Source organism: Carassius carassius, chromosome 24 (genome assembly GCF_963082965.1).
Source record: "Carassius carassius chromosome 24, fCarCar2.1, whole genome shotgun sequence".
Lineage (NCBI taxonomy): Eukaryota > Metazoa > Chordata > Actinopteri > Cypriniformes > Cyprinidae > Carassius > Carassius carassius.
Genome location: NC_081778.1, coordinates 20107658 through 20131911, shown reverse-complemented (window position 1 = coordinate 20131911; position 24254 = coordinate 20107658). Strand labels below are relative to the sequence as shown.

Below are 24254 nucleotides of genomic sequence, written 5' to 3'. Positions count from 1 at the left end.
AAAATATGATAATCTTTCATCAAAATCTAATAACTTTCTCTGCTTCTGAAACAATGTTTATTTTTCTGACATAACCAAGGTCATGTGGGCGAAGAAAATAATAGTATTAATATTGTCATAATTCATTTTTCACAATCCAGTCAAATCCGACTAGATAAAATGAAGATTCAAACAGCTCAGGCGGCATCATTTATTGGGTTTTATAGGACCTGATGTGCATGTCAGAAGGCCCAGCATCTCTGATGAATGTTGATTGCCATATTGAGCTGGAAAGTTAAGTGTTAAAAACATTGGCTAGTTTTGTCACAACAATAACAATACCAGTTAAATTTCACAATTATCAAGGTTAAGCTTGAGACCATAGCAAATATTAATGTGCTATTTAACAGTGCTTTATTTTGAAAAAAAGTTGATATTATTATTATTAATATTAACAAATTAAATGTAGAAAATGTAATATAGCCTTTGACATATTTGTCAATTAAGTTAAATTAAAAAGTTTTAAGTAAAGTTTTAAAATGAAGTTTTATTAAAACAAATGGTGATAAAGAACAAATAAAGTAACACAGTAAGTGGTTTTCTCTTTTTATTATCAGCATTACCGTTTAATTATTATGAATTACAATAATAGACAGTGGCAAAAACCTGCTGTGTTTACACTGATGCCACGCCAAGCTGGGATTTTGACCAGGAAGTGCACATTTATGAGTCTTCAGGAGTCACCAGACAGCTTTTAGGTACAAAATGTAATAGTCTAAATTACAAATGCTACAGACGGAATAGAATTTGAGTACCTGCTTGTCACCATAGTCGGCACCACCAGCACTTTTGACATGCCTGACAGCAGCAGTTCCTTTCAAGTGTGACCACTAGCGTTAGATTGTCGAGATGAAATGACTGTGAACTCTTAACCTCTTGTCTGTAAGAGAGAGAAATCTGTGTGTGCTGGACATTGGCTAAGCCCTCTTCGATATCGAGATGGTGTACTTCAGCTTGTTCTCTCAGATCCACCTCCACAGTGGGCTGAGCCGTGAGCTATCAGTCCAGATCAGCTGCTCAAATGATTCCATTAGCCTCATGTATGAGTTACAGTCAGACTCGCCTGATAATGGCAGACACACTGCCTTTAAAGGAGGAATTGAGATGGAAGGATGAAGAAGAGGAGGTGTGGAGGGTTCGGAGGGGCCGCTAATCTGTCAGATGGGTGTATCTGGATGCTGTCTTCTGTGTAAACTGGCTGGCTGTGGCGAAGCCGAGGCTTTAAGCATGTTCTCAAGAGATGGCCGGAGGGGGGGGTTGCAGCCTTCTCTGCTTTACACACTTCACATGTAAGGTGACATGACATTCTGCCTGCATTAGATATCAGCACACACTTGAGAAATTGAGTTATGTGTATGTTTTGAGACCATGAACCACCATTGGCCCCTCATTTTCAGATCAGTGTCTTTTTCAATGGCAGATTCTTAAACTTTACCTTTGGCCCCTCTCAAATCTTTTAACATCCCACATAGAAAATGGGAGTTTGAAAAGAGGATATGGGATGGAGGGAATAGAGGACAGAAATGAGTCAGCTCAGTAAGTCTTGGAAGAATGAGAGCATTACTGGATTATAAAAGAGACCCGAAGTAAAAAAACATCCAGAAACATTAGAAGAAAGAAAGTGAAGGTCGAAGGGTAACAGATGAAATAATTTAAAGACAGGAAGGGGAAGCTAGAGAGAGGGGTCCGTACAGAGGGAGGGAAGGAAAGCGGTTGCAGGGGGAGGAGCGCTACTGAACGAGGTTAGCCAGTCAGAGGCAGCGGAGCTCTGCAGGGGAATCTTCCCTTGGCAACACAAACACGCACCCGCCCCATAAAGGAGAGACAGCAGGCAGAGAAATACAGGGACAGGTGAACAGATGGAGCCAACTCAGAGACAGGCTGATCAGCTGACCCACTCTCTCTATGTGTGTGTGTGTGTGTGTGTGCGAGAGCGAGAGAGTGTTATGTTTGAACGATCGAGCTAGTTCAAATGTTTGAAATTTATTTATTTTTGTCCTCATTCATCAAATCCATAAATTGGTAGCATTGCTTGCTAAGGCTCATTCTTTGGGTTAGGTATTTCAACAGCCCCTATTTCTTAATATTTCATTTCAATGCTTGATTTGTGACCTCAAAAAGCCTCCAATTGTACAGCGTTTTGTGGAAAGGTGTGTTTCTTAAATTTCTAAGTGATTATACTTTTTTCCACTCAAAACACCTTTAGCAAGTGCATAGCAACAGTTTGACAACACCCTAGGCTTCACCACTTGCATTTTAGTTAATTTCAATTAATTTACTAATGTAATATAATATAAAACTACAGTTCAAAAGTTTGGGATAAGTAAGATTCAGTAAGAATGCTTTAAATCGATCAAAAGGGACAGTAAAGATATTTATGATGTTAAAAAAGATTTGTTTCAAATAAATGCTGTTATTTTTCTATTATTCAAAGTATCATGGAAAAAATCTTGAGAACCAAATCAGCATATTACAATGATTCCTAGAATATAATGTGACAGTGAAGACTGGAGTAATGGCTGCTGAAAATCAGCTCATCATAGGAATCAATTGCATTTCAAAAAAAAATATTAAAATAGAAAATAGAATTATTTTTTACAATATGACTCTTTTATTGTATTTTATCATAAGATACTTTTTTGGAAAACTATAAAATCTTACTGACCCCAAACTTTAGAACGGTAGTGTAAAAAAAAAAAATTCTTGGTTACATTGTTTTATGCTGTATTTTCTTTGCACACTTTTAATGTCACTATGACCTCTATGAAAAGGAATAAAGCAGTGCTGAAAACTGTTTTCCATTCAGCCTTGATACCCCCATCAAAGCTACTTAGAGAAAATCTTGTTTGGAAAATCTTCTTTAAAAAAGTCTGTTTTCAGGCTGAGTTTCTCTCGTTTTCAGCCTCGTGTAACTTATTTTCAGCCCACGGTTTTCTATGGGCTGTGCATTTTCAGCATTTTCCAAGTCGATGTGTAAAATCTAATTTAGCCTCTTCACTTCTTCAAGAAACAATCTGCTGATGTACAGTGTTCTTGGTTTATGTGTCACACATTACTCTGTAAGTTTAATAAATCAGTGCTGTTTCTTTCTGATTGACATTTGTGTTTCTAAATGTGAAATATGCTCCTATCCCTTTCTTCTCCTATTCCAAATACTTTAAGACGTTGAGAAAGAAAGGCTTTAACGGGTGCAACAGTCCAGAGCCAGATGGGGACGATTCAATTGACCAAAGTCCGTTACAAGAGGACAAATTCCACAAAAGCGATGAGCTGGACAACCTCTTCAAACGCTACGGAGTGAGTATTCCTCTTTACCTTGTTGTTCTAACCTCCCTCCTTCTCTTTCTTCCTCTCTGTCTCTCTCTTCTATCCTCGGTCGGAAATAAATGAAGGCTCTGAACAAGAAAGAGCATCGGGATTCGGAGAGCCCAGACCCCGAGGAGCCATTCTCCCTAACACCTCACACAGAGGAGAAGTACAAAAAGATAGACGAGGAGTTTGATAAAATGATGCAGAGCTATAGGCTTTCAGTGAGTACTTGTGTGAAGAGGCCTGCTTTTGGCCCGGCAACCAACTCACACAGCCTGCTGTCGGCCCGGCAACCAACTCACAGAGCACCTAGCAACCATCTCTCACCCCATTCCCCTCCCACCACCCCTCAATCCCCTCTGAATGTGTGTGCTTGGGCCAGGAGAGGGCAGTCGGGGACAAGAGGGCGAGTGTAGGCCGCATCCCTTTGATCCTGACAATCCACGTTTTCAAATGCGCCTGTGATTTATAGCTGGCTTGATTCTGTGTTCTGTTGTTTCTTATGTTCTGCTTTGACTGATGCTTGTATCGTGTTTGCCAGGAATAGACTTCTGACTCATTTGGGTCCCGATTCAGGCGTCGGTGAAGATAATTTTCATTAAAGCACTGTCAATGATGCTTTATGCATGAGTTCTGCATGAGGAATCTCTTCTCAGAAGGTACAGAAACAAGAAAGTGCTGCTCGCTTTCTCAGTGTATCGTGGGCTCAAGTTTGATATCATTTACATGATGAACGTGACTCAACATGATGTGGGCAGCAGAGACTGATTAGTGTAGTAAGTTGCGTTCTCTTTTCTCTCTAATGCTAATGGGACTGGACAATAGAAATTGCTTGGTAGCTACATCCAAAAAGCATTTCGTCACCTGATGGAGGGTCAGTTTTCCTCTCTCTCGCCTCCCTCCCGTTCTCTGCCCAGTGCACCACTCACGGGCCGGAGCACAAAGAGAGTCATCCAGCACCTCTCTCTTCTCTCCCACATAATCCCAGCATGAGTGCCCGAGGAAGGAAAGCTAAAACCTTAATCCTTCTCACTGGGGACACCCAGCAGCATGTGTACTACAAGCTCTACTTAACAGGCCGGAAAATGATCAGTTTGTAATGAGTTTTTATATATTCACCACTTACTGTCAAAATGGCAATTTCAGTGGATGCCGCTGGATTGTGAGGAAATTTACTTGAGATTTTTTTTTTCTTCCTAGAAAAAAAAATATATATTCTGGAATTGTTATCTTTTTTAATTTAAGTAAAAAAAAAAAAAAAAAAAAAAAAAGTGTAATATTTCAGTATTGTGCATCAGCATATATATATATATATATATATATATATATATATATATATATATATATATATATATATTTTTTTTTTTGTATCGGTTCATGTTGGATGTACACTACCATTAAAAAGTTTGAAAATGCCATCACCAGAATAAATTATATTCAAAATATATATTGTAAATTAAATCTATTTATTGACCCTGAAAGGTCATTCCTCATGATCTGCAGTAATCTCCAAGCCAAAGGGACTTCATGTGAATATGATTTGCCGACTTGTTTCCTAAACCAGTCAGTCTTTCTCACTTTACTGGTCATGTTTTCGTCAACGTAACACGGTCTTTCTTTCTGTACCAAGTGTCGTTCTTATCACAGTTGACTATCGCGTGTCTGTGTGTCTAGACTGACATAATCTTGAGTCTGTTGTATTTATATTCAGTTGTTAAAGGCACATCAGAAGTGTAAGACTGCATTTTCTGGCTGAGAAAGTAGAAATTAGACTAGCAAATTAGATTATTTCTGTCTTGGTGCTCCATATTTTAAAACCAGCTGCTTATCTCACACTAATGATCCTTCCTTCACCCTGCCTGGCCTGCGTGCAGTACTGGAACTTAGTTACTTCTTCCGCAGTCTTATCCATATAGCATATGTTACATTGGTTACTCCCTCCAGAACCGTAGCTTGGATATGTTTAATTTGGAATATTCATTTAAAGCAGCTTTGACATCAGTAGAATCTCATTAGAAGTAATTTCTGCAAAACCAACAGTATTTATAGGAAATGTTTACCCATATTCGGATATAACAATAAAGCTGTCTGAGGTCAAAACCCAGCTGTCACTCTCACAATCTTAAAGGGTTAGTTCACCTAATTTTTTTTATTTGATTTTATCTGCTTACCCCCAGGGCATCAAAGATGTACTGTAGGTGGCTCTGTTTCTTCAGTAGAACACAAACGAAGATTTTGAACTCAAACCATTGCAGTCTGTTAGTCTTATAATGGAGGTGAATGGGAATCATGGTTAAAACATACAACAAAACCAAAAAAAAAAAACACACAAATAAAGCCAAATTAAACCCTGCGGCTTGTGACGATACATTATGTGTAAAGACACAAACGATCGGTCTGTGCAAGAAACTGAACAGTATCTATATATTTTGTTTCCCCTGATGGACAGCAGTGCCTGAACTGTATGAGCACCTCCTCAAAACACGGCCTGCAGGTGAGGCGTCGTCTTCTTCTTCTTCTTGCTTTAAGGCGGATCACAAACTTAAAAGTGCATTACTGCCACCTATCTCTCAAATGGACCATTGACACTCCTAATTGAGATTGTAGATTGAGTGTCGATGGTCCATTTAAGAGATAGGTGGCATTAATGCACTTATAAGTTTGTGATCCGCCATAAAGCAAGAAGAAGAAGAAGATGCCTCACCTGCTGGGCCGTGTTTTGATGAGGCGCTCATACAGTTCAGCCATTGCAGTGCATCAGAAGTAAAAAAACTATATACATACTGTTCAGTTTCTTGCACAGACCGATCGTTTTCCGATCATGTCTTTACACATCAATGTACCCTCACGACTTGCAGAGTTTAATTTGGTTTTGTTTGTGTATGTTTTTTTATTTTTTGTATGTTTTAGCTGTGATTCCCATCCACTTACATTATAAGAGTGATAGACTGCAACAGTTTGAGTTCAAAATCTTTGTTTGTGTTCTACTGGAGAAACAGAGTCACCTACATCTTGGATGCCCTGGGGGTAAGCAGATAAACATCAAATTTTCATTTTTGGTTGAACTATCCCTTTAAAACTAAAACTTCCTTAATGGCATCTATATTCCATGAACCTTCAACTTCCATGGAACCTTTCCATTGCAAAAAAAGAAAAAAAAAAGTTCTTTAGGTTATTAAAATGTACTTCACACTAAGAACTAAGAACTGTTCACTGAAAGGTTCTTTTGGAAACCCCAAACGGCTCTTCTGTGGCGTCACTGTGAAAACCCCCTTTTGGAAACTTTATTTTTAAGAATGTAGTGACTATAATCTGCACATTTCAAACTACATTTTTCTGCTGAAGCTCAGACAGAGAGGCTAGAGGAGAAAAGGAGAAGGACAGAGGAACAGCCAGACCAACTCTATGAAACTGGGTCCCACTCAGAACACAGAAGGCCTACTGTGGCCCACATTCTAAATTTAGAAGCCCTGGTTTTGCTGAGGATCATGGGAAAATGGGTCTCCATCAGAGCATCTGGACAGTTTGAGCCCACACTGATTGCCGAAGCTGGCTAATTGTTCTTCACAAAGCAAGAGAACGAAGATCGGCTGACTCAGGAGTTGTCATGGCCACATGCCCGTTGTTTGAAACACCTGAGCCTACTGTGTGTGGTGGGTTATTCCCTAGAGCCATATTACCAGTTTAAAGACAACTGTTGCAGACTAAAATTGAGTAAAATCCTGGGCTACGAAACAAGTGTTAAAATAAAACCGTAAACACCGGATGATTCAGTGAAATCTAGATGCAAATGTTCCTTTCATTTCAAGCCTGGATTATTCACACTAAAACATCAACAGATTTTACGTCTTACAAAATTAACTCCGCACCTTGTAGCTTCACATGCTCTGCTTTGAAGATGTTTGCACAAGTCTCTGCATGCTATTAAAACCAGTGTGTGACCGTTTGCGCAATGTCTTGATGTGAATGCAGGTGGGCGAGTTTAAGCCAATAACGTTTCCCTCTCTATCTGTGTTTCTCAGTCCACAGTGCCACCGCCCACTTTCTCCATGCCAGTCACAGTGCCGGTGTCCAGTCATAGCCCTCTGCCATTCAGCCAGCCCAGCAGCCATGTCACCACTTCCTTCGTCACCTCCACTCTCACAGACCCACGCCTGCTGTCGCCACAGCAACCACAGCTGCAGAGGAACACGGTGTCTCCAGGCCTGCCACAGAGACCTGCCAGTGCAGGTAAAATCCTGAGCAGATCAATGGTGCTACCAGTAAGCAAAACAGAAAGAAGAGTAGTAGCTCATTTTGTGTACATGAGCTTATAATGTTGCCTTGTGGGTGTCAGATTTACCTGGTGCAACTGTTTCAGAGATATATAAACCACTGCTTCATGCATAAAGGTGACTGCCAAACCTTCATCTCCTCCTGGAGTGCTTACATAGTACTGATCTTTCTTATTTTGTTTCTAGCTGATCTTACAGATTTTTTACAATTTATTTGGCATTGGATGATATTGAATATATACTGAAATTGTGCTTTTCATTTAGATTACCTTTGTCATCACTTAATGGCAGTTGAATAACACTGTAAAATGTTATCTTAAGCAAATTTACTGGACATTATACATTTGTAAATGCCTAAATCACACTTGCAACATTTAAAATGACTGATTTTAGTGTTTATGTATTTTTTTTATTTATTTGGCAAAACATTATAGAATTGGTAACATTTTACAATGAAGTTATATTTGTTAACATTAGTTATTAGTTAATATGAACTTACAATACAAAATATGTTAATTTACTTATACATTATTAAAATCAAAAGTTGTAATCTGTTAATATTATTTAATGGGCCTGAGCTAATATGAGCTAACAATGAACAGTTGTTATTTTATTAACTAATGGTAAAAAAAGATAAATAAATAAAAAAATACTCAAAACTGTATTATTGATCATTGATTGTTAGTGCTTTAACCTGTTTTAACTAATGGAAGCTTCTTGTAAAGTTTTAAGACAAAATTGTAATGCAGGTCGTTTATCAATTATCATTCATAACATTAAAATAATTAGCATCTTTGTTTTGACCCGAATTGTAATATTTATACATCCTTACATCATGCAGTCTTACCTCAGCCAATTCTGTGAAGTTTTCATTTCAGTATGTCAGTATCAACTGAGCTGTAGCATGTACACCTGGTATAAACATCTTGAGGCATACAACTGTAAACAGTCTCGTTGTAATTTGATCACTTAAAGCTCCTTTGCAGGTGGTCAGGGACACATCGCATTTGTAGTGTAAACGCCTGTCCTGATGCATCCTTGGAAACTCGAAGGACTACTGACTCACATAACATGTAATCTCTGCTAGAAAAAGCTTTGAAATAAAACAACTGCTTGATCTAATTATTTAAGAATGGAATAAAAGCTTTATTTCCACAAGGCAGGGAAGGTGGACAGTGTTATAGCCACAGTTGTGCAACATAAATGAGGCCGTTTAAAAGTATACATGAGCAATTGTATTGCACAGTATGCACAATATTTTCACTACCTTTTGGGGTTAGTATGATTTTTTTAAATGCTTTGTTCACCAAGATTGCATTTATTTAATCAAAAACACAGAAAAAAAGGACATTTGTGAAACATTATTGCAGTTTAAAATAACTGTTGCCTTTTTTTTTCTGTAATGTCAAAACGGAATTTTCAGCAGTTATTACTCCACTCATTCTCCAGTGTCCTGATCCTTTAGGAATCAGTTTAATATGCTGATTTGGTGTCCAAGAAACACCAAAATTAATCTATATAGACCAGAAATAAGACTCTCCCTTAAAATTCTGTATCCCATGCCCCAAAAGCCACATTCATACCTGGTGTAAACAACAGTCTGTCTTGGCTGACTATTTGTGATCAAATCACCTAAGACTAATGTTATTTCCATTAGTCCAAAAACTTGTTTTGTTCCAAATTCGTTTGGCTTTCAATCTCGATTTAGATTCTGTACACTAGACTTGAAATTTCAGCCTTCATGTAAGCTATTTTGTCCTTTTTCCAGGTGCTCTTCTGGGAGGTGACCTCAACAATTCAAATGGAGCATGCCCAAGCCCTGTGGGTAAGTCTTTTCTCCTACTAGCTAGAGGGCCCTGATAATGCCTCTTCATTTTCACCTGAATAATGCATCAGTGTGAGTCAAACTGCTTGAAATCGAAGGGCACGCTTTAGACCTGCAGAGTGGAATGAGAGTTTTCAATCTCATCCGATAAGATATGAGCTGATCTGACTGTGACTATGAAAATGAGGTTGTCCGAACACAACAAACTGAAAGTGGTTGATCAGATCCGACATCCACTGTACACTCACACACCTGTTTACTCGTGACAGCTGAAGCTCTAACTGTGCCCTCCAAGCATGCTCGTAAACACCGTCATGGGACCATGGGGCCCGAGTTACATGAATGTTATGGGTCAACACCACAGATGTCATTTTTCCTACTCCGTCCTTCCATTTTCTTATATTATCATTTAGGTTTTTTTTCTCTTTCCCTCTCCATTTATGTGCCCTTGCATAAATGTCTTCCCATACTCTTCCCCTCTCAGCTGTTTTTCATATCTCACTCATGACATTCTGAATGCCCAGCTTAAACCAGCATGCTCTGTCCCCTCCCCTCCCACTCTGTCACACTCCCTTCTCTCCTCACAGCCAATCTTGACAGTCCCTGACAGCTGTAGGTTCTCCTGCCTCTGATCATCAAAGAGCACATGAGTCTCATGGACATTTTAAGTGGGCATTTAAAATGTGAACATTTAATCAGTGAAGAGGCTGTGGAGTCACTTGAAAAACACCCCCCATGGTTTCTCGGGATTGTGGGTGTATTCTTTGGCACATTCAATGAATATGCCTTATTTTGGTGTTCCATGCCTTTTTTGAGTTAGTTTTTTATGTGAAGAATTCAATTTAAACCTAAATTTAACCAAGAATTCAATTGAGAAAAAAAATTATACAACAATGTAGTGTTGTTTTTGGTGGCCTGTTTTAATTGTAGTTTTAGTCTAGTCTTTGTGTGAAGCTGTCATTTTAGTTTTTATTAGTTTTAGTCATGTCCATGTCCTTTTTAGTCTAGTCAAGTTTCAGTCAACTAAAAGTATGAGCATTTTAGTCTTAATTTAGTCAGAATTATCCATGACTATTTCCGTCTACTTTTAGTCGACGAAAACTAATGACATTTAGTCTATTTAAACTCTTTTTAGTAATGCAGTTCTATTTAACCCAGTTAATATAGTATAAGTACCTAGTAGTATAGACAAAACCAAAATTTTATTTTAGCCAAACCCATTTCAAACAAGGTTATCTTATTATATTATTATTGCCTTATAGACTCCATCCATTCCAGACACTGAAGACACTCTGATTTGAATTTACATAATTTATTTTACCAACCAAACATGTTAGAAGTACACACATCAGTCCCTGTCTCTGTGTCAGACTTAACTTTGTTTGTTGACGTCTTCTAAATTATGCCGCGAGTGGGGCTTGAGGAAGTGACGTCGCCTGCGTCTGTGCAGTGCGACCTAATGCAGCACCTGAAGTGATACTCGGGAAACAGAAATACTGAAAAATAATAATAATAACGCGACTAAATGAGACAAATTAACGTTATAACATTTCGTTTAGTCTCGTTTTGTTCAACAGAAATGAAGAGACATTTTAGCATAGTTTTTATTTTGTAAACCACATTTAGTCTCGTTTTTATTCGTCAACAATATTGCATTATACATTTAATTATAATCATAGTCACATGACTAGCATTTATGTTGCGTCTCGTCTCGTTTTCGTCCCGTGATGAAGGTTCGTTGATGATTATATTTTATTCATAATTTTCATTGACAAACGCAACACTAAAACAATGGCATACTTGTGACTTTTAATGTTTAATGGATATTAAATTATTAGCCTAGTAAAAAATTTTTTATTTTTCCTTATTTATTATTTTACATAAATTAATTAATTTGACAAAGAATTCCCATGCTGCTTTTACCAAACTGCTGTTCTTCATCTGACTCAACTTTGAACAGTGTTATCAAAAGAAAAACTTTTTGTATATGTGGAGTGATTTTTATTTTTTTCTTCCCATAAGAAACTTTCTTATCTCTCTGTCTATAACCACTCCTTGAGTCTCATTCTCTCGCGCGCTTTCCGTTGTCCCTCCCTTCCCTCCATTCTCAGCTGTTGCTCTGGGAATGTCAGCATTGACGTCATGTAGCATTCCTACCATTCCCAAGAGAGAGAGGGACAGCGAGTGAGAGAGACATGGACAGAGACGGAAAAAAAAGGCAGTCAGTCCTTTTGAAGTGGAGATTAGTAGAAGCTGAGGCTTACAACCAACACTCACACGTATTTACTCACACAAACAGCACACTCACATATACATGCTTATATCCACTATATTTTCCAGCATACTCTCTGACCCAAGTTCATAGAGCATAAACAAGTGTGTTTATACATATGTTTCTGTCTCGGCCCCCCTCTAAAAACCAGACTGAACTTAATGCTGTGTTTCCTGAGGCAGAGAACAGCTGAGCATGTCTCTTCTCTACTGCTAAGGAATTGCAGCTCCCTTTGCAATCTCTTTCCATTCAGAGCTGCTGACGCGGTTGTTGATCTCACACACACACACACACACACACATGTCTAGCGACCCAACACGCAGTTGTTGTTGCCCTGTAACCAGAGCTCAGATAAGGTAAAATATCAAACTGCAAATGTCTCTCCAGTCTGGAGCTCTTAAATGATTCATAAACTGAACACCTCTAATTTTAATAGGCGTTTTTAATTTAGTGTATTATATTCATCTTATAGTTTAGAAGCAGCAGGGAAGACTGGGGTTGGTTGGCTTTCACTTTATTCATTATCTTTTGTATATAAAACCAACCCAACTCTTGTCATAAATATAATATATATTATTATTGTTATAAAAATAATAAAACAGGCACATATAACACATTTTCATATATTTGGCCAAAAGAATTTGCCAAAACACGATTTCTTATAAGTCTTGTATTAAAATATAATTGGTTCCCATTTTAATTAACTAACATAGATTGTTATATATATATACTGTATTTATTTATTTATTTATTAGACTTTGTTTTGTCAGACAGGTTTTAGTCATGATAGTCTTGATAGAATCTATGACTGTGAATGCAGATGAAGTTACACCATGTTACTGTGCTGCATTGTGATAGCACCCTATTATGAACCATAAATTTACCCTGTGCCATCCAACTCTTGTAGCCAACCAACCCCGTCTCCCCTGCAGCAGCATCTTAAAATAGCACTGCAAAAAATATTTGTAGTATAAATATTTTGGATATTTCTATACATCTGAGACATCAGTACTTTGCCATAGCACTATCAAGTGACATTCATGTTGTGCTGAGAGAATAGTGGTATTCAGTACCAGAATGTGGGAAAACATTGGGAAAGTCCCCAGTCTCTCTCTCTCTCTCTCTCTCTCTCTCTCTCTCTCGGCCATTGCTATAACACGCAGATCATAATGTACTCTGCAAACACTGGCCTTGAGTTTGACTACTAATCAGATTAGATCAGCCATTACATGTGCTACAACGTCATAAACAAAATAGAGCAAAATTATTTCAATTACAAAGCTGGGAAGAAAGTCGAGGAACAGGATGAACTGGTGTCAGTTAAATACCCTGATCCCTTCCCTGTGTGTGTCTGCTTGTGCGTGCATTTCCTCCCTGACAGGAATGCAGTTCTCCAACCTAAAAACCAGTAACAATTAATAATCCTGTAACAACATAATAGAGCTGTAATCCAAAAAAAAAAAAATAGAGCATTTGGTTTGCAGCACAATGTATTTGAAAACACATCTGCCATGGTGAGGGAGACCCTAATAGGATTATTTTCCATGGTGGGTAATTATTGTGTTTTTCCCATCAATACAAATGATACAAAACAGAAAATATGACCGTGGTCATGTATCTGAATTCTTTGTTCAAGAAATGCAGTGTTTCTCAGGGTTGGTGAGAAAAAAAATCAATCAAGGTTTATTATATATTTTTTTTTGTAAATAAACAGCAGTCCTCTGTTGACGTCTTGCTGTCTTTTCCTGGTTCTCTTTCTGTTTCTGTAGCCAATGGTTACATCAGCGCCAGGGCCTCCCCAGGACTCCTCTCAGTCTCCAACGGAAACAACCTGGGGAAAGCAGTCCAGGCTAAATCTCCCCCTCCGTCCAGCACTCAGATGGGGAACAGTCGTAAACCGGACCTTCGGGTCATCACCTCCCAGAGCAAGGGTCTCATGCAGCTGGTGAGCACTTCCACATTACTCTACAGGAGCCTCAATGGGTCAAACATCATCAAATCTCAAAACTGTTCCGTGTTACTTCATGTGAGGGCTAATGTTAGAGATGGGAACAGGTCTAGACTCTCAATGTGATGCTACAAAGGAATTTCTCACAGGGACTGTGAGAGGGTGAAGTAAAGCTGTCAGATACATTAAGCTGATTCATTCACATCTGTCTGCTCTCAGTGTGTGTGTGTGTGTGTGTGTGTGTGTGTGTGTGTGTGTGTGTGTGTGTGTGTGTGTGTGTGTGTGACCTCATTTGCACCTGCTCTTAAAATCCATCCAGATTGCTTCAATCACAGATGGGTAGTGCTAAATAAAGGTGTCAACCAGTCTGAAAAATTGTCACCACAACTAGCATTTTGTAGAGCAGGGCTTGTTTCAAGCAGCTTTTAAAGAAAAGGAAAATAAACTAAAATATTATTTATTTATTTATTCAAATTTAATTTAATTAAAAGGTTATTTATGTATGTATTTATTTAAAAATAAATATCAACAGCATGAAGTGCATTAAACATCACATTATGTCAGGGTTTCGTGAACTGGGGTTCATGAATTGATGAAAAATGAATACTTAATGAAAAAAATATATCTATAATTTTTTGAACAACTTTTTGAATTAAAAGCAATAAAAAACTTTAATGTAAAGAGAAATGTAAAAAAGAAAACAAGGGAAGAATTATGGAAAATAATAATACATTAAGAATCTAATCTAATTAAAAGTACTTATTTTTTTTAAATCAGATTATATAATCCACCGTCTATGCATAATTGTGACTGATTTAAAAAAAAAATGAGTAGTGAACAATTCGTTTAAAATTAAAAAATAAGTATATTTGAATAGTGTTCCCCCATTTTTATATTTATTATTTTTACTTCTTGCACATACATCAGAATGCAGTATCATACTGATGTAAGTAATATGTGCAATCATAAAGACTCTTTCCTTCAAACTCTGACGAGAAGTGGTCACTTCAAATCATCCGAGACAGAAACTAGGTGTAAAACAAGGCTTGTGTTTTGGAGTTGTAATCTTTGTTATCTATTTGTTTCTGGCCTCGCAGACAGATGAAGAGCTGGAGTTGGTGAGTGAGGTGAATACAGCTCAAATTTTTTTGACTGTTGTGCTGTGAATGGTTTCACAACATTTGACAAGTGTTTGATATGGTTAATGGATGTTGTGTATTGAACAATTTTTTTTCTTCACCTTTTTTATTCACGCCATTATTCACTGATCAAATTTTATTGATTAAAGAGTTTAATTTGTAAAAAAAAAAAAAATGTGTATACAGTGTTTTCATATATGATCTAATTGGTGGTCAGTGAATTGGAGATAAATGTGTGCTGTTTATTCAGTTGCAGGCTGACTGCCTGATTATTGTGTACGGTTTTAAATGAATGCACACACTCAAGGCGAAATGCACATATGCATGGGTTGATCTCACATGAGTCAGACACACTAGATCAAATGTGGAGCTCAGCGGAGCAGAAGACCTCACTCCAGAGATCAATTTGTCTGTCTGTCTCTCTCCCACCTACATTAACTTCTTGATGTCTTTTCCTCTAATGATTGTGGTCCAATGACACATTAAGTGTAGTGCATGCACATTTGAGTTTGGGCGGAAAGGGAGGGAGTTTAAACCATCTCAGCCTCTGGATCTGTGAGTGCGTGCATGAGCAGGGCAAACCAATATCCAGTGACTGCTGAATCATGGTAGTCTTTCTGACAAAAAAAAAATTGTCCTCTTTCTCAGTGCCTTTTTAGAACCAAGAAGACTTTCAAGCGCCCATGGGGTTTAAATGCAAATGTTTGACACTGGTTTGTCCTGCAGACACACTCAACCAATTTTGTTACTGTGTGTTTTGTAGTGAAGTGTTTAGATTTTTTTCAGCATGATTGAGAAGTTGGCTCAACAATGAGGATTTTTTGTGTGGTGAGTCTCAACATTTCCCACAGCCCCACCACAAAGAATGATTTAGTTTATTTTATTTTTATTATATTATTTTGTATATATTTATTATATTAATTTATACATTCATTTTATCTTTAGCAACATCTTATTATGTTTCTTCATATTATTTTATATTATGATATTATATTCTTAAGGAAAATATATTGATATATTTAATTTTATATATATATATTTTTATAGTTTTATTTTAAAAACTACAAATAATTGCATATGATTTAAAATATTATATTAGTTTGATACTTCCAAGAATATTACAAAATAAAAACATTATTACCTAAATAATAATAATGGTCTAAATAATATTACCTTAGTGGCATATTTTAATGAGCAGAATTCACAACAATGTTCAGTAGTATGTTCAAAACGACAATCGAAGTCAACTAGTCACTGATGACATCATTAATGAACATAAGCTTGGAGCTGTAAAAAAAACACCTTGTGCACAGCTATGGCACATGACAGCGCTGCCCACATGGTTCTTTTGTCTTTGGGTTGTTATATTTAGCACAGATTTCTGCTCATTCTAAATCCAATAACGTTACAGATAAAGGAGCACAGTAAAGATTACATTTATATGAATGAATTAGTGAGAGCGATTGCATGTGTGAATTAATTCTACATGGCAGCGTTTCTCTACCAGTTGTGAAGCTGTAGGATTTAGTTATAAAGAAATAATTAATAGAACTTTTTAGTTTCTAAGCTTTTTACTGAGAAATCACAGAATAGCGTTGAATGATTCTTTGTGTGCAATCTGCGTGTGAAGTACGAGCTGCTGTCTGTAGCCTATGTGTGTGCGTTAGAGTTCAGCAGCGCATTAGATTAGAACAGCAATTAATTTACTCTACAATAAGCTGTTTAAAACGTGCATTCTCCTGTTCAGTTTCAAGCATCCAGTAATATAATCACACATGATTTGTGGAGCACTTTCGGAGTATGTATCTATTTCCCTCTGTTGCGACCCTCTATAGGACCAGCAACTAGTCGACATCAAGCTTAAGGCGTCATGGCAGAGCATTGAAATCGACTAGTCGACTAATCGATTAGTCGGTGCAACCCCTAGTACATCATATAAACCAAGAGTAGAAATATCTGTTCTGTCACCTGACCCGAAACGCTTTCACACTTGCCTTCAACCATCCTTATTGTTGAGCCCTTCAGAGTTTCAGTTTCACTCAGTTTAGAGTCTAGAGAGATGTTTAGAGTGACAGCTTGAAGCTGTGGAGCTCACGTTGATTGCATGGACTTTGTTAGTTATAATATTTGATTATTACTATTATCAAGATTGCATTGAGTACTCTAAAATGATCTAAAACGTTTAATCTTCAGAAGTGTCTGAAATTTGAAGATTGCAATTCATATGCATACATGTACAGATCTTTCAGAGGTGTTTATGTCCATTCTTTCCTTGCCCAGAAAGTGAGCTCATGTGCTTCTCAGTCATCTTATGTTATCTCTCTTTTTGTTTTCTGTCCCTCTGGCTTTCCAGAATGCTCAGCGGTTAGGCGCCTCTCAAGTGACCCAGCCTCTTACCACACCAGTGGTTTCGGTGGCAACGCCGAGCCTCCTGACTCCATTCTCCATGCCAACCGCCTACAACACAGGTGAGAGTTACGTCACTCCGCAGGCCTGCACACATTAGAGACCAATGAATGTGCTCTGCTGCTTGAGTTTACACTCCAGAGAGATTTGAAAAAATCAAGGTCATGGCTAATTTATCTCCTCTACTTGCGTTCTTTTACTTGTTCTCATTCTTTTGCACTTAATATTCTGCTATTCCCCATTTTTGACCTCTCTTTCGAGGCTCCATTTAATAGTTTATTTTGAAAATGAAAGGAAAAAATACATGAATATAAATCATCAGAACTACAGCGCTCTGTAAATAAATACCGTATTTTCCGGACTATAACTCGCACTTTTTTTCATAGTTTGGCTGGTCCTGCGACTTACAGTCAGCTGCGACTTATTTATCAAAATTAATTTGACATGAACCGAGAGAAATGAACCAAGAGAAAACATTACCGTCTACAGCCACGAGAGGGCGCTCTATGCTGCTCAGTGCTTCTGTAGTCTACCTGTAGACGGTAATTTTTTCTCTTGGTTCTTGGTTCTAAATAAATGCGACTTATATATGTTTTTTTTTTCCTCATCATGACGTATTTTTGGACTGATGCGAATTATACTCAGGTGCGACTTATAGTCCAAAAAATACGGTATGCATAAAATGTTTATCTTTGTTTTCATGCAGAGTACCAGCTAACAAGTGCAGATCTCACAGCCCTCCAGGCCTTTACGCCGTCGGGTTCACTGTTGCCAAGCAACATGACCACTTGGCAACAGCAGCAGCAGCCATCTGTATCCCAGCAACCACAGCAGCAGCCATCCGTATCCCAGCAACAGCCTCAGCAGCAGCAGCAGCAACAACCCCAGCAGCTAACTCTGGCCTCCCTCAGTAACCTTGTGTAGGTTTTCTGCCTTTTACAGCCTCTCTGTCTCTTGCTCGCACCTACTCACACATGCACCTGGTTCTTCACTAACCACATGTCCGTCGTGTGAGCCCACATGCACCACATCTACTTCCTGTCTTCAGTGTAGAGATGACTGTTTCTGTATCTAGGTAGATATTGTAAAGTTTACCCTTTACAATAAGGTTATATATTTTAATAGATTTAATGCTGAAGATAACATGAAGTCAAAATTAATATACTGTTCAGAAGTTTGGGATATGATTTATATATTTTTCTAAATATAATTATTCAGCAATGATGCACTAAATTTGATCAAACGTCATATTAAAGGCTTTTGGTTAAAATTCTAACCAAACATAGAAATGTTGTTCTATTGCACTTTCTATTAATAAAAAATAATTATAATAATAATCCTAAAAAAAAAAGTATCAGTTTCCACAAAAAAATTAAACAGCACTGTTTTCAACATTGATGATAAAAGATGTTTTGAGCAGAAAATGATTTCTGAAGGATCACATCTGACATTTTAAGAGAAATTAAATAGAAAACAGTTATTTTAAATTGTAATATATGTCACACTATTTCTGTTTTAGTGTTTCTGATTTAATAAAAACAGCCTTGGTGAGAATAAGAGACTTCTTTCAAAAACATCTTATCACCTCCAAACCTTTTGTTTACAGTATTTATTTATTAAATGTTAAAATATTCATTTTACATACTGTATACTAATACATTTCAGGTATAAGTTCATTTAAATTATCAACTTAGATAATAAATGATTATCTATGAAATTGATAAATGAAAAAAAAAATCATTGTCTGTTCGAGATACCTAATGCATGAATTAATTACACCTTGTTGTAAAGTCTTACTGTTTAACATTAAAATAGAACATTAAAGCTAAAATAAATTTTAAGAGGCTGCATTCGCACTAACTAGTGTCCTTCCTAGAAAAAATGGACGTTATTGCCTAAGTTAAGCAGCTCATTCGTTGTTACATTATAAATCTGCAATCTTATTACTACACATAAATGTAACACTTTAATCTAGTTGCATTTTGTGTCTCTGCTTCATCAGCTCTTGAAAAAGCATCACAACCACTCTGTGAGTCAAAACTATGTTACAGGGACATCTAGGCACCCTGAATATGATGTTTTTATGTTCAGGACGTGAACCGCTGAAAGCCTGCGCTACCTACATAATAGTCTGGGGCACAGATCAAGGGCAGCTTTATGCTATATTATTAGCCGGCGCATACATATACTTTGGTGTGATTTTGCTATTTTTTTTTCAGTCGTATTCATTAGTATAGCAGGGGTCATGATGTCATATTAGCAATCACATGAGCAAGAAGTAATGACCGCAGAGGCTAGTGATCATCAGTAGCGCACAACCTAATGTCTGCGTATTCTTCCTCAGAGATTGACCTAAATAACTGTCAATTGGTCTCCCACACAGACGTTTTCTTCTTTTTCTTCCTTTTTTTTCATTGCTCTCTTTGGGGGGTGAACATGGAGGTGTTCTAGTCTGGCTTTAATGCCTGCTAACAGCGGGGTTAGTGCTGTGCTACGCTCTCATTAGTGTGTCCGTTAGCTTAGAGGGAGGGGCCACTTCTGTTAATGCTGAGTACAGATTTGCTGATTTCTAGTGCAGGTCTAACCTGCCGTGTGTGTGTGTGTGTTTGTGTGCTCTCTCTCATTTGTTTACAGCATGTGGGGCTCAGACAAACAGAACGGAGAGATGGCTCACTGCATCTCTGGTCTGGCTGCTAATCTCAGGTGAATGGGGCCTTATGGGTGCTTTGTGTCAGCTAGTCAAACCGTGGGCTCTCTGTGTTGCCAGTCATATTGTGTGGGTGCAGTGTGTCAGCCTATTACATGCCGCTGTCCTGTCTGTCACCTGCCATGGCCTAGTTGTCATGGTTACCGTTTCGGACCATGCTGAAGAATGTTCACGCTTTCGTCTTCTCACAGATGACCATCTCAAAATCAGAGATTTCTGCTTGTTAAATCCGAATTTAGCATTTTATGTGTGTCTTTTTATATTTTTCTTGTTCATTGTTTACTGTCCAGCATCCTGTGCGCGACATGATCAGAGTTACACAAGAATTCAGTGCTTTTCTAATAAATGTAGCACTTAATGTCCTGATAACTGTGCAGGTAGAGATTAGTACTCGAAAGTAGGACAGACATTTCCATCATGTCCTCCCAAGTGGGTCAGGACTCTCTGGGGTTCATTCGTCCGTCCGTTTGTAACCGGCCAGCATCACGCCAGCATATCCTGCTCTGAATCACTTCAAGCAACCACACATTATATAAACCAGGCTGTTCAGCACAGCAGTAGGTCAATGCTTTTAAACTTTATCTGCAACTATTTTAAGATGATCATTTGATAGACAGCAATGCACAATAATACGCTATACAATGTATTATTTTAGTAGCAATATAGTTAAATATTGCACATATTAATTCTTAGGTCTGCTTTTTTCACATGCCGGTGCTAGTAGATCCCATTTAATATGATATTTGTGCATTATTTGTAGTCACTTTGGTAAGAAAGTGTTCTCTGTTGAAGATCCTGAATTTAATATATTTAATGTGATTTTGTACTACTGAAATTTTCATAAATAATTGACCCTTCACTAAGCCTTGCCTTGAATATGTTGCCAATTCTACAATAGCAATGGCTGCATTTCACCATATTATTACACCAGAAAAAAAAAAAAAAAATAATAATAATAATTGGGTGTACAAACAGGTGTCACCCCAAAATTGCTAATAAAGTTACAAAAGTTCACAAAGTTACAAAGAAATGGTAACAAATTAAATTTAATGTAAAACTTTATCTTTGTTTTGTGTTCACGTGAACAATCTTTTTTTCTTTTTCTTTTTGCAGTATAGTTACATCTTTTCTAATGTAAATCTATGCTCTGTGTTTTGATCGTTTCAAACAGAATTGTAATGATATTATCCAATAATATAGTAAAACATTGTTTCAAGGGCACATTTAGTGGTGATACAAGTTATCCAGAAAGGATAAGGGTGGTATTTATTTACCAAAGTAAAAAATTTAAAAAAACACAATGATGCTCTGGATTTCCAAATGAAAATGAAAAAAACATCAGCAGCTTATTTAAACATAAGTATTTAATTAATTTGCATGTCGAGTCAGGTCATAGTACAAGCGATGAAAGTTTCACTGCACAGTTCACTCTTATGGGACATTCTCTAAAGCTTCTCTGAGTGAGCAACTGTAACCAAGGCATGAAGAGCCTAGCAAAAGATCAATGTAGGTTTTCTGTCACTAGCTGTTTCCTTATTATACATGATATAATGTCATCATTCACATCATATCATTTTTGTATTTTTTGTTTTGTCCTGCCTTTCCCTCTATAACTCAACTACAAGTTTTTTGTGCATTTAACTGATTTCTTTCACTGACCTCAAGAAGATGTAAAAGTAGTTTTAATACATTCCATAATCAGTGGCTTCTCCATACTCTGTTTCAAAGAAGAAAATATTATTCCAGATATGCTGTAGGTATTAGGTTTAGCAGGATTGAGACAGTATTGTCATGTCTTCGGTACAGCCACGAGCAGATTTCATTGATCAGTAATACAGAAACCTCACACCACTTTATCAGATCTTCCCATCCTCCTGGCAGCAGCTGCTGCGATCTGTGCAAATATACAGTGAATTCCAAATGAATTTCTCTCTCGTTATGCCTGAGGAACCTGTCATTACGTCCCACTGTGGCCCTGACTCTCTGTTCCTTCTAATATAAATGCTAATGGAGCCATGAGAGCTCCCCGCTGCTCTGCCACCCTGTCTTCTGTTTTCATGTCTTCAAATAATTTTCCCTTGCGCCATGACTTGCGTGACCTGGCCTTTCCTGACCAGACGGGTGAAGACTCACTCTTTCCGCTATGCATGACAGTGGGATATGTATTTCTGTTTTTAGAAGTAAGCATTCAGTTGGGTTTCTTTCTCCTGCTGAGCAGTCCATGTTAACTGTGTGCAGACACCTGTCTGTCTCTCAACTGTTTTAGATGAGTAACTGCTGTGATGTACGTGTGTGTTTGTCACATGACTTTGATTACTGTCGATGCTAGAGTTGGTTTCGCCTGTCTCTCTCTCTGCAGTGTGACATCTCAGGGCAGCTTGTTCTTGGGCAGGGAGGAAGGGATCAGCTGGTATTGTATCTGGCTTTTCCTCTCTCCGTCTCTCTCTGTTTGTTGTCTGTCTTGTGGCCATTTTCTGTGCGCTAATGGCGCTTACTCTCCCGCTCGCTCTCTTTGTTTTCTCTCTCTATCAGTCTCTGGCTGCTTTGCTGTAGGAAGCTGGGCTTTGTCTTTGTCAGTGATTTGCTGAGTTGGCCTTTCTTTCTGTTTTGCATTAGAACATACTGAAACAGCACCTGCACCATCATCAATCAACCTGTACAGAACCACAAGACCAAACTCTCCATGTTTCACTTTCCACTCACCCTCTCGCTGTCCTATCTCTCTTTCCCTTAGTTCACTTACATTCTTTCGTTTTCTTTTTCTTCATTTCCTTTTGTTTCCTTTTAAATTTGTTATTTTCTCTTCCTCTGCCATTTCCTTTCCTTTTTTTCCTGTTTGCCTTTCTCTATTTCCTTTTCTGTTTTTTTTTTATTTCTTTGTTGCTTTTCCTCATCCTCATCCACATCCTTTCCCTTTTCTTTTTCCTTTTTGATTTATTCTCCTTTTCTTTTCCATTTCCTTCCCTCTTCCTTTCAATTTTTTCTTTTCAGTTTTTTTTCCTTTACTGTTTCTCCCATTTCTTTTATTCTTTCCTTGCCCGTTTCTTTTCCTTTAATTTTTCTTTTCAGTTCCTTTACTTTTTCCTCTCCTCTCCTCTCCTCTCCTCTCCTCTCCTCTCTTCTCCATTTTCCCCTCCCTTTCCTTCCTTTTCCCTTCCAATTCTTTCCAGAAAACCACAGGAATAGTTAAGTCTAATCCCAATAATAGACTAAGTACAGTGTGTTAGGCTGCCGTCTAACTACACACACACACACAAACAAACACACTCACTGCAGTAAAGGGTATGTGGCATGTTGTGTTTTGTGAAAGGAGGCTGATCAAGTTGTGACTGCATGGCTAACAGGAGTTAAGGGACAGAGATAATTTGTCTGACTTCTGTGCATCTTATAGCTGCTTTGTTGTACTATTATTGATGGAATGCTGAAATGTGGCTGTTCAGAGGTAGTGCAAAACATGGTAAAGCTTTGGGTGCCGTATGTCTGTCAAATTTAAAATGTATATTATATCTTTTTTGATAGCAATATCCATGATGTTAATTATTCTTCTCTTTCCCCTTCTACCATAGGCCCGTGGGAACGATCCCTCATGGAGCTACTCTGACGGTTAACACTAACCCAAACGTCAGCATCAAATCCGAGCCAGTGTCTCCTAACCGGGATCGCAGCACCCCTTGTTCCACCGCCGGGGCAGCAGGTGGCGTGTCAGGCCTAACTGTGACCCAGTATCCAGCGACGCTGCGTTTGGAGCCCACCGGCCGCTCTCCGGTCGACAGCATCAGCAGTAACGGCAGCTCTTACGAGGGAAGCGACCGAGACGACGGAAGGCAGCAGCGCCATCCTGATTTCAGCTCCGCCAGCCTGGGTCTCCTCCGAACTTCCGGAGAGCAACCGGCTCAAGCAGAGCAGCAGGAGTCAGCCAGCGTCAAACGCATGAGACTGGACACCTGGGTCACATAAACGCTGAAAGAGAAAGCGCACATACACACACACCGACACAAACACACCCCTAGTGGCACCTGCTTTCAGCAGCCAATCTCAGTCCGCACTTAGACACATGCATGCGCCTGTCTCTCTGTCTTTCTCTCTTTTCCTGTCTCTCTCACTCTTGTCTCACTCTCAGACACACTCATATTTACTGGTGTGTGTGTATATATTTATATAAAATATGCATATATGATCACACACGCACTAGATCCTCACACACACACTTGCCAATCCAGGTGTAAACGTATTCACGTATACGAGACTAAAGAGATGTACCAGATGTTACATCTCTGATATCCTCGCCCCTTGCTCAGAAAGGCCGTCTGGATCTCAGATCAACTTTTACAGGCC

General features: G+C 38.2%; 1 protein-coding gene across 1 annotated transcript in view; it reads left to right on the top strand.

Moving 5' to 3' along the window:
* Nucleotides 1-23767, top strand: part of LOC132103118 (myocyte-specific enhancer factor 2D-like) — a 63260-nt gene extending 39493 nt beyond the window's left edge. The window contains 9 exon segments of the mRNA XM_059507959.1: nucleotides 3202-3336; nucleotides 7371-7578; nucleotides 9391-9447; nucleotides 13489-13664; nucleotides 14765-14795; nucleotides 17152-17274; nucleotides 17919-18132; nucleotides 23486-23585; nucleotides 23587-23767. Coding sequence (XP_059363942.1) covers nucleotides 3202-3336; nucleotides 7371-7578; nucleotides 9391-9447; nucleotides 13489-13664; nucleotides 14765-14795; nucleotides 17152-17274; nucleotides 17919-18132; nucleotides 23486-23585; nucleotides 23587-23631 — 1089 coding nt within the window. The 3' untranslated portion in view covers nucleotides 23632-23767.
* The last annotated feature ends 487 nt before the right edge of the window (nucleotides 23768-24254 follow it).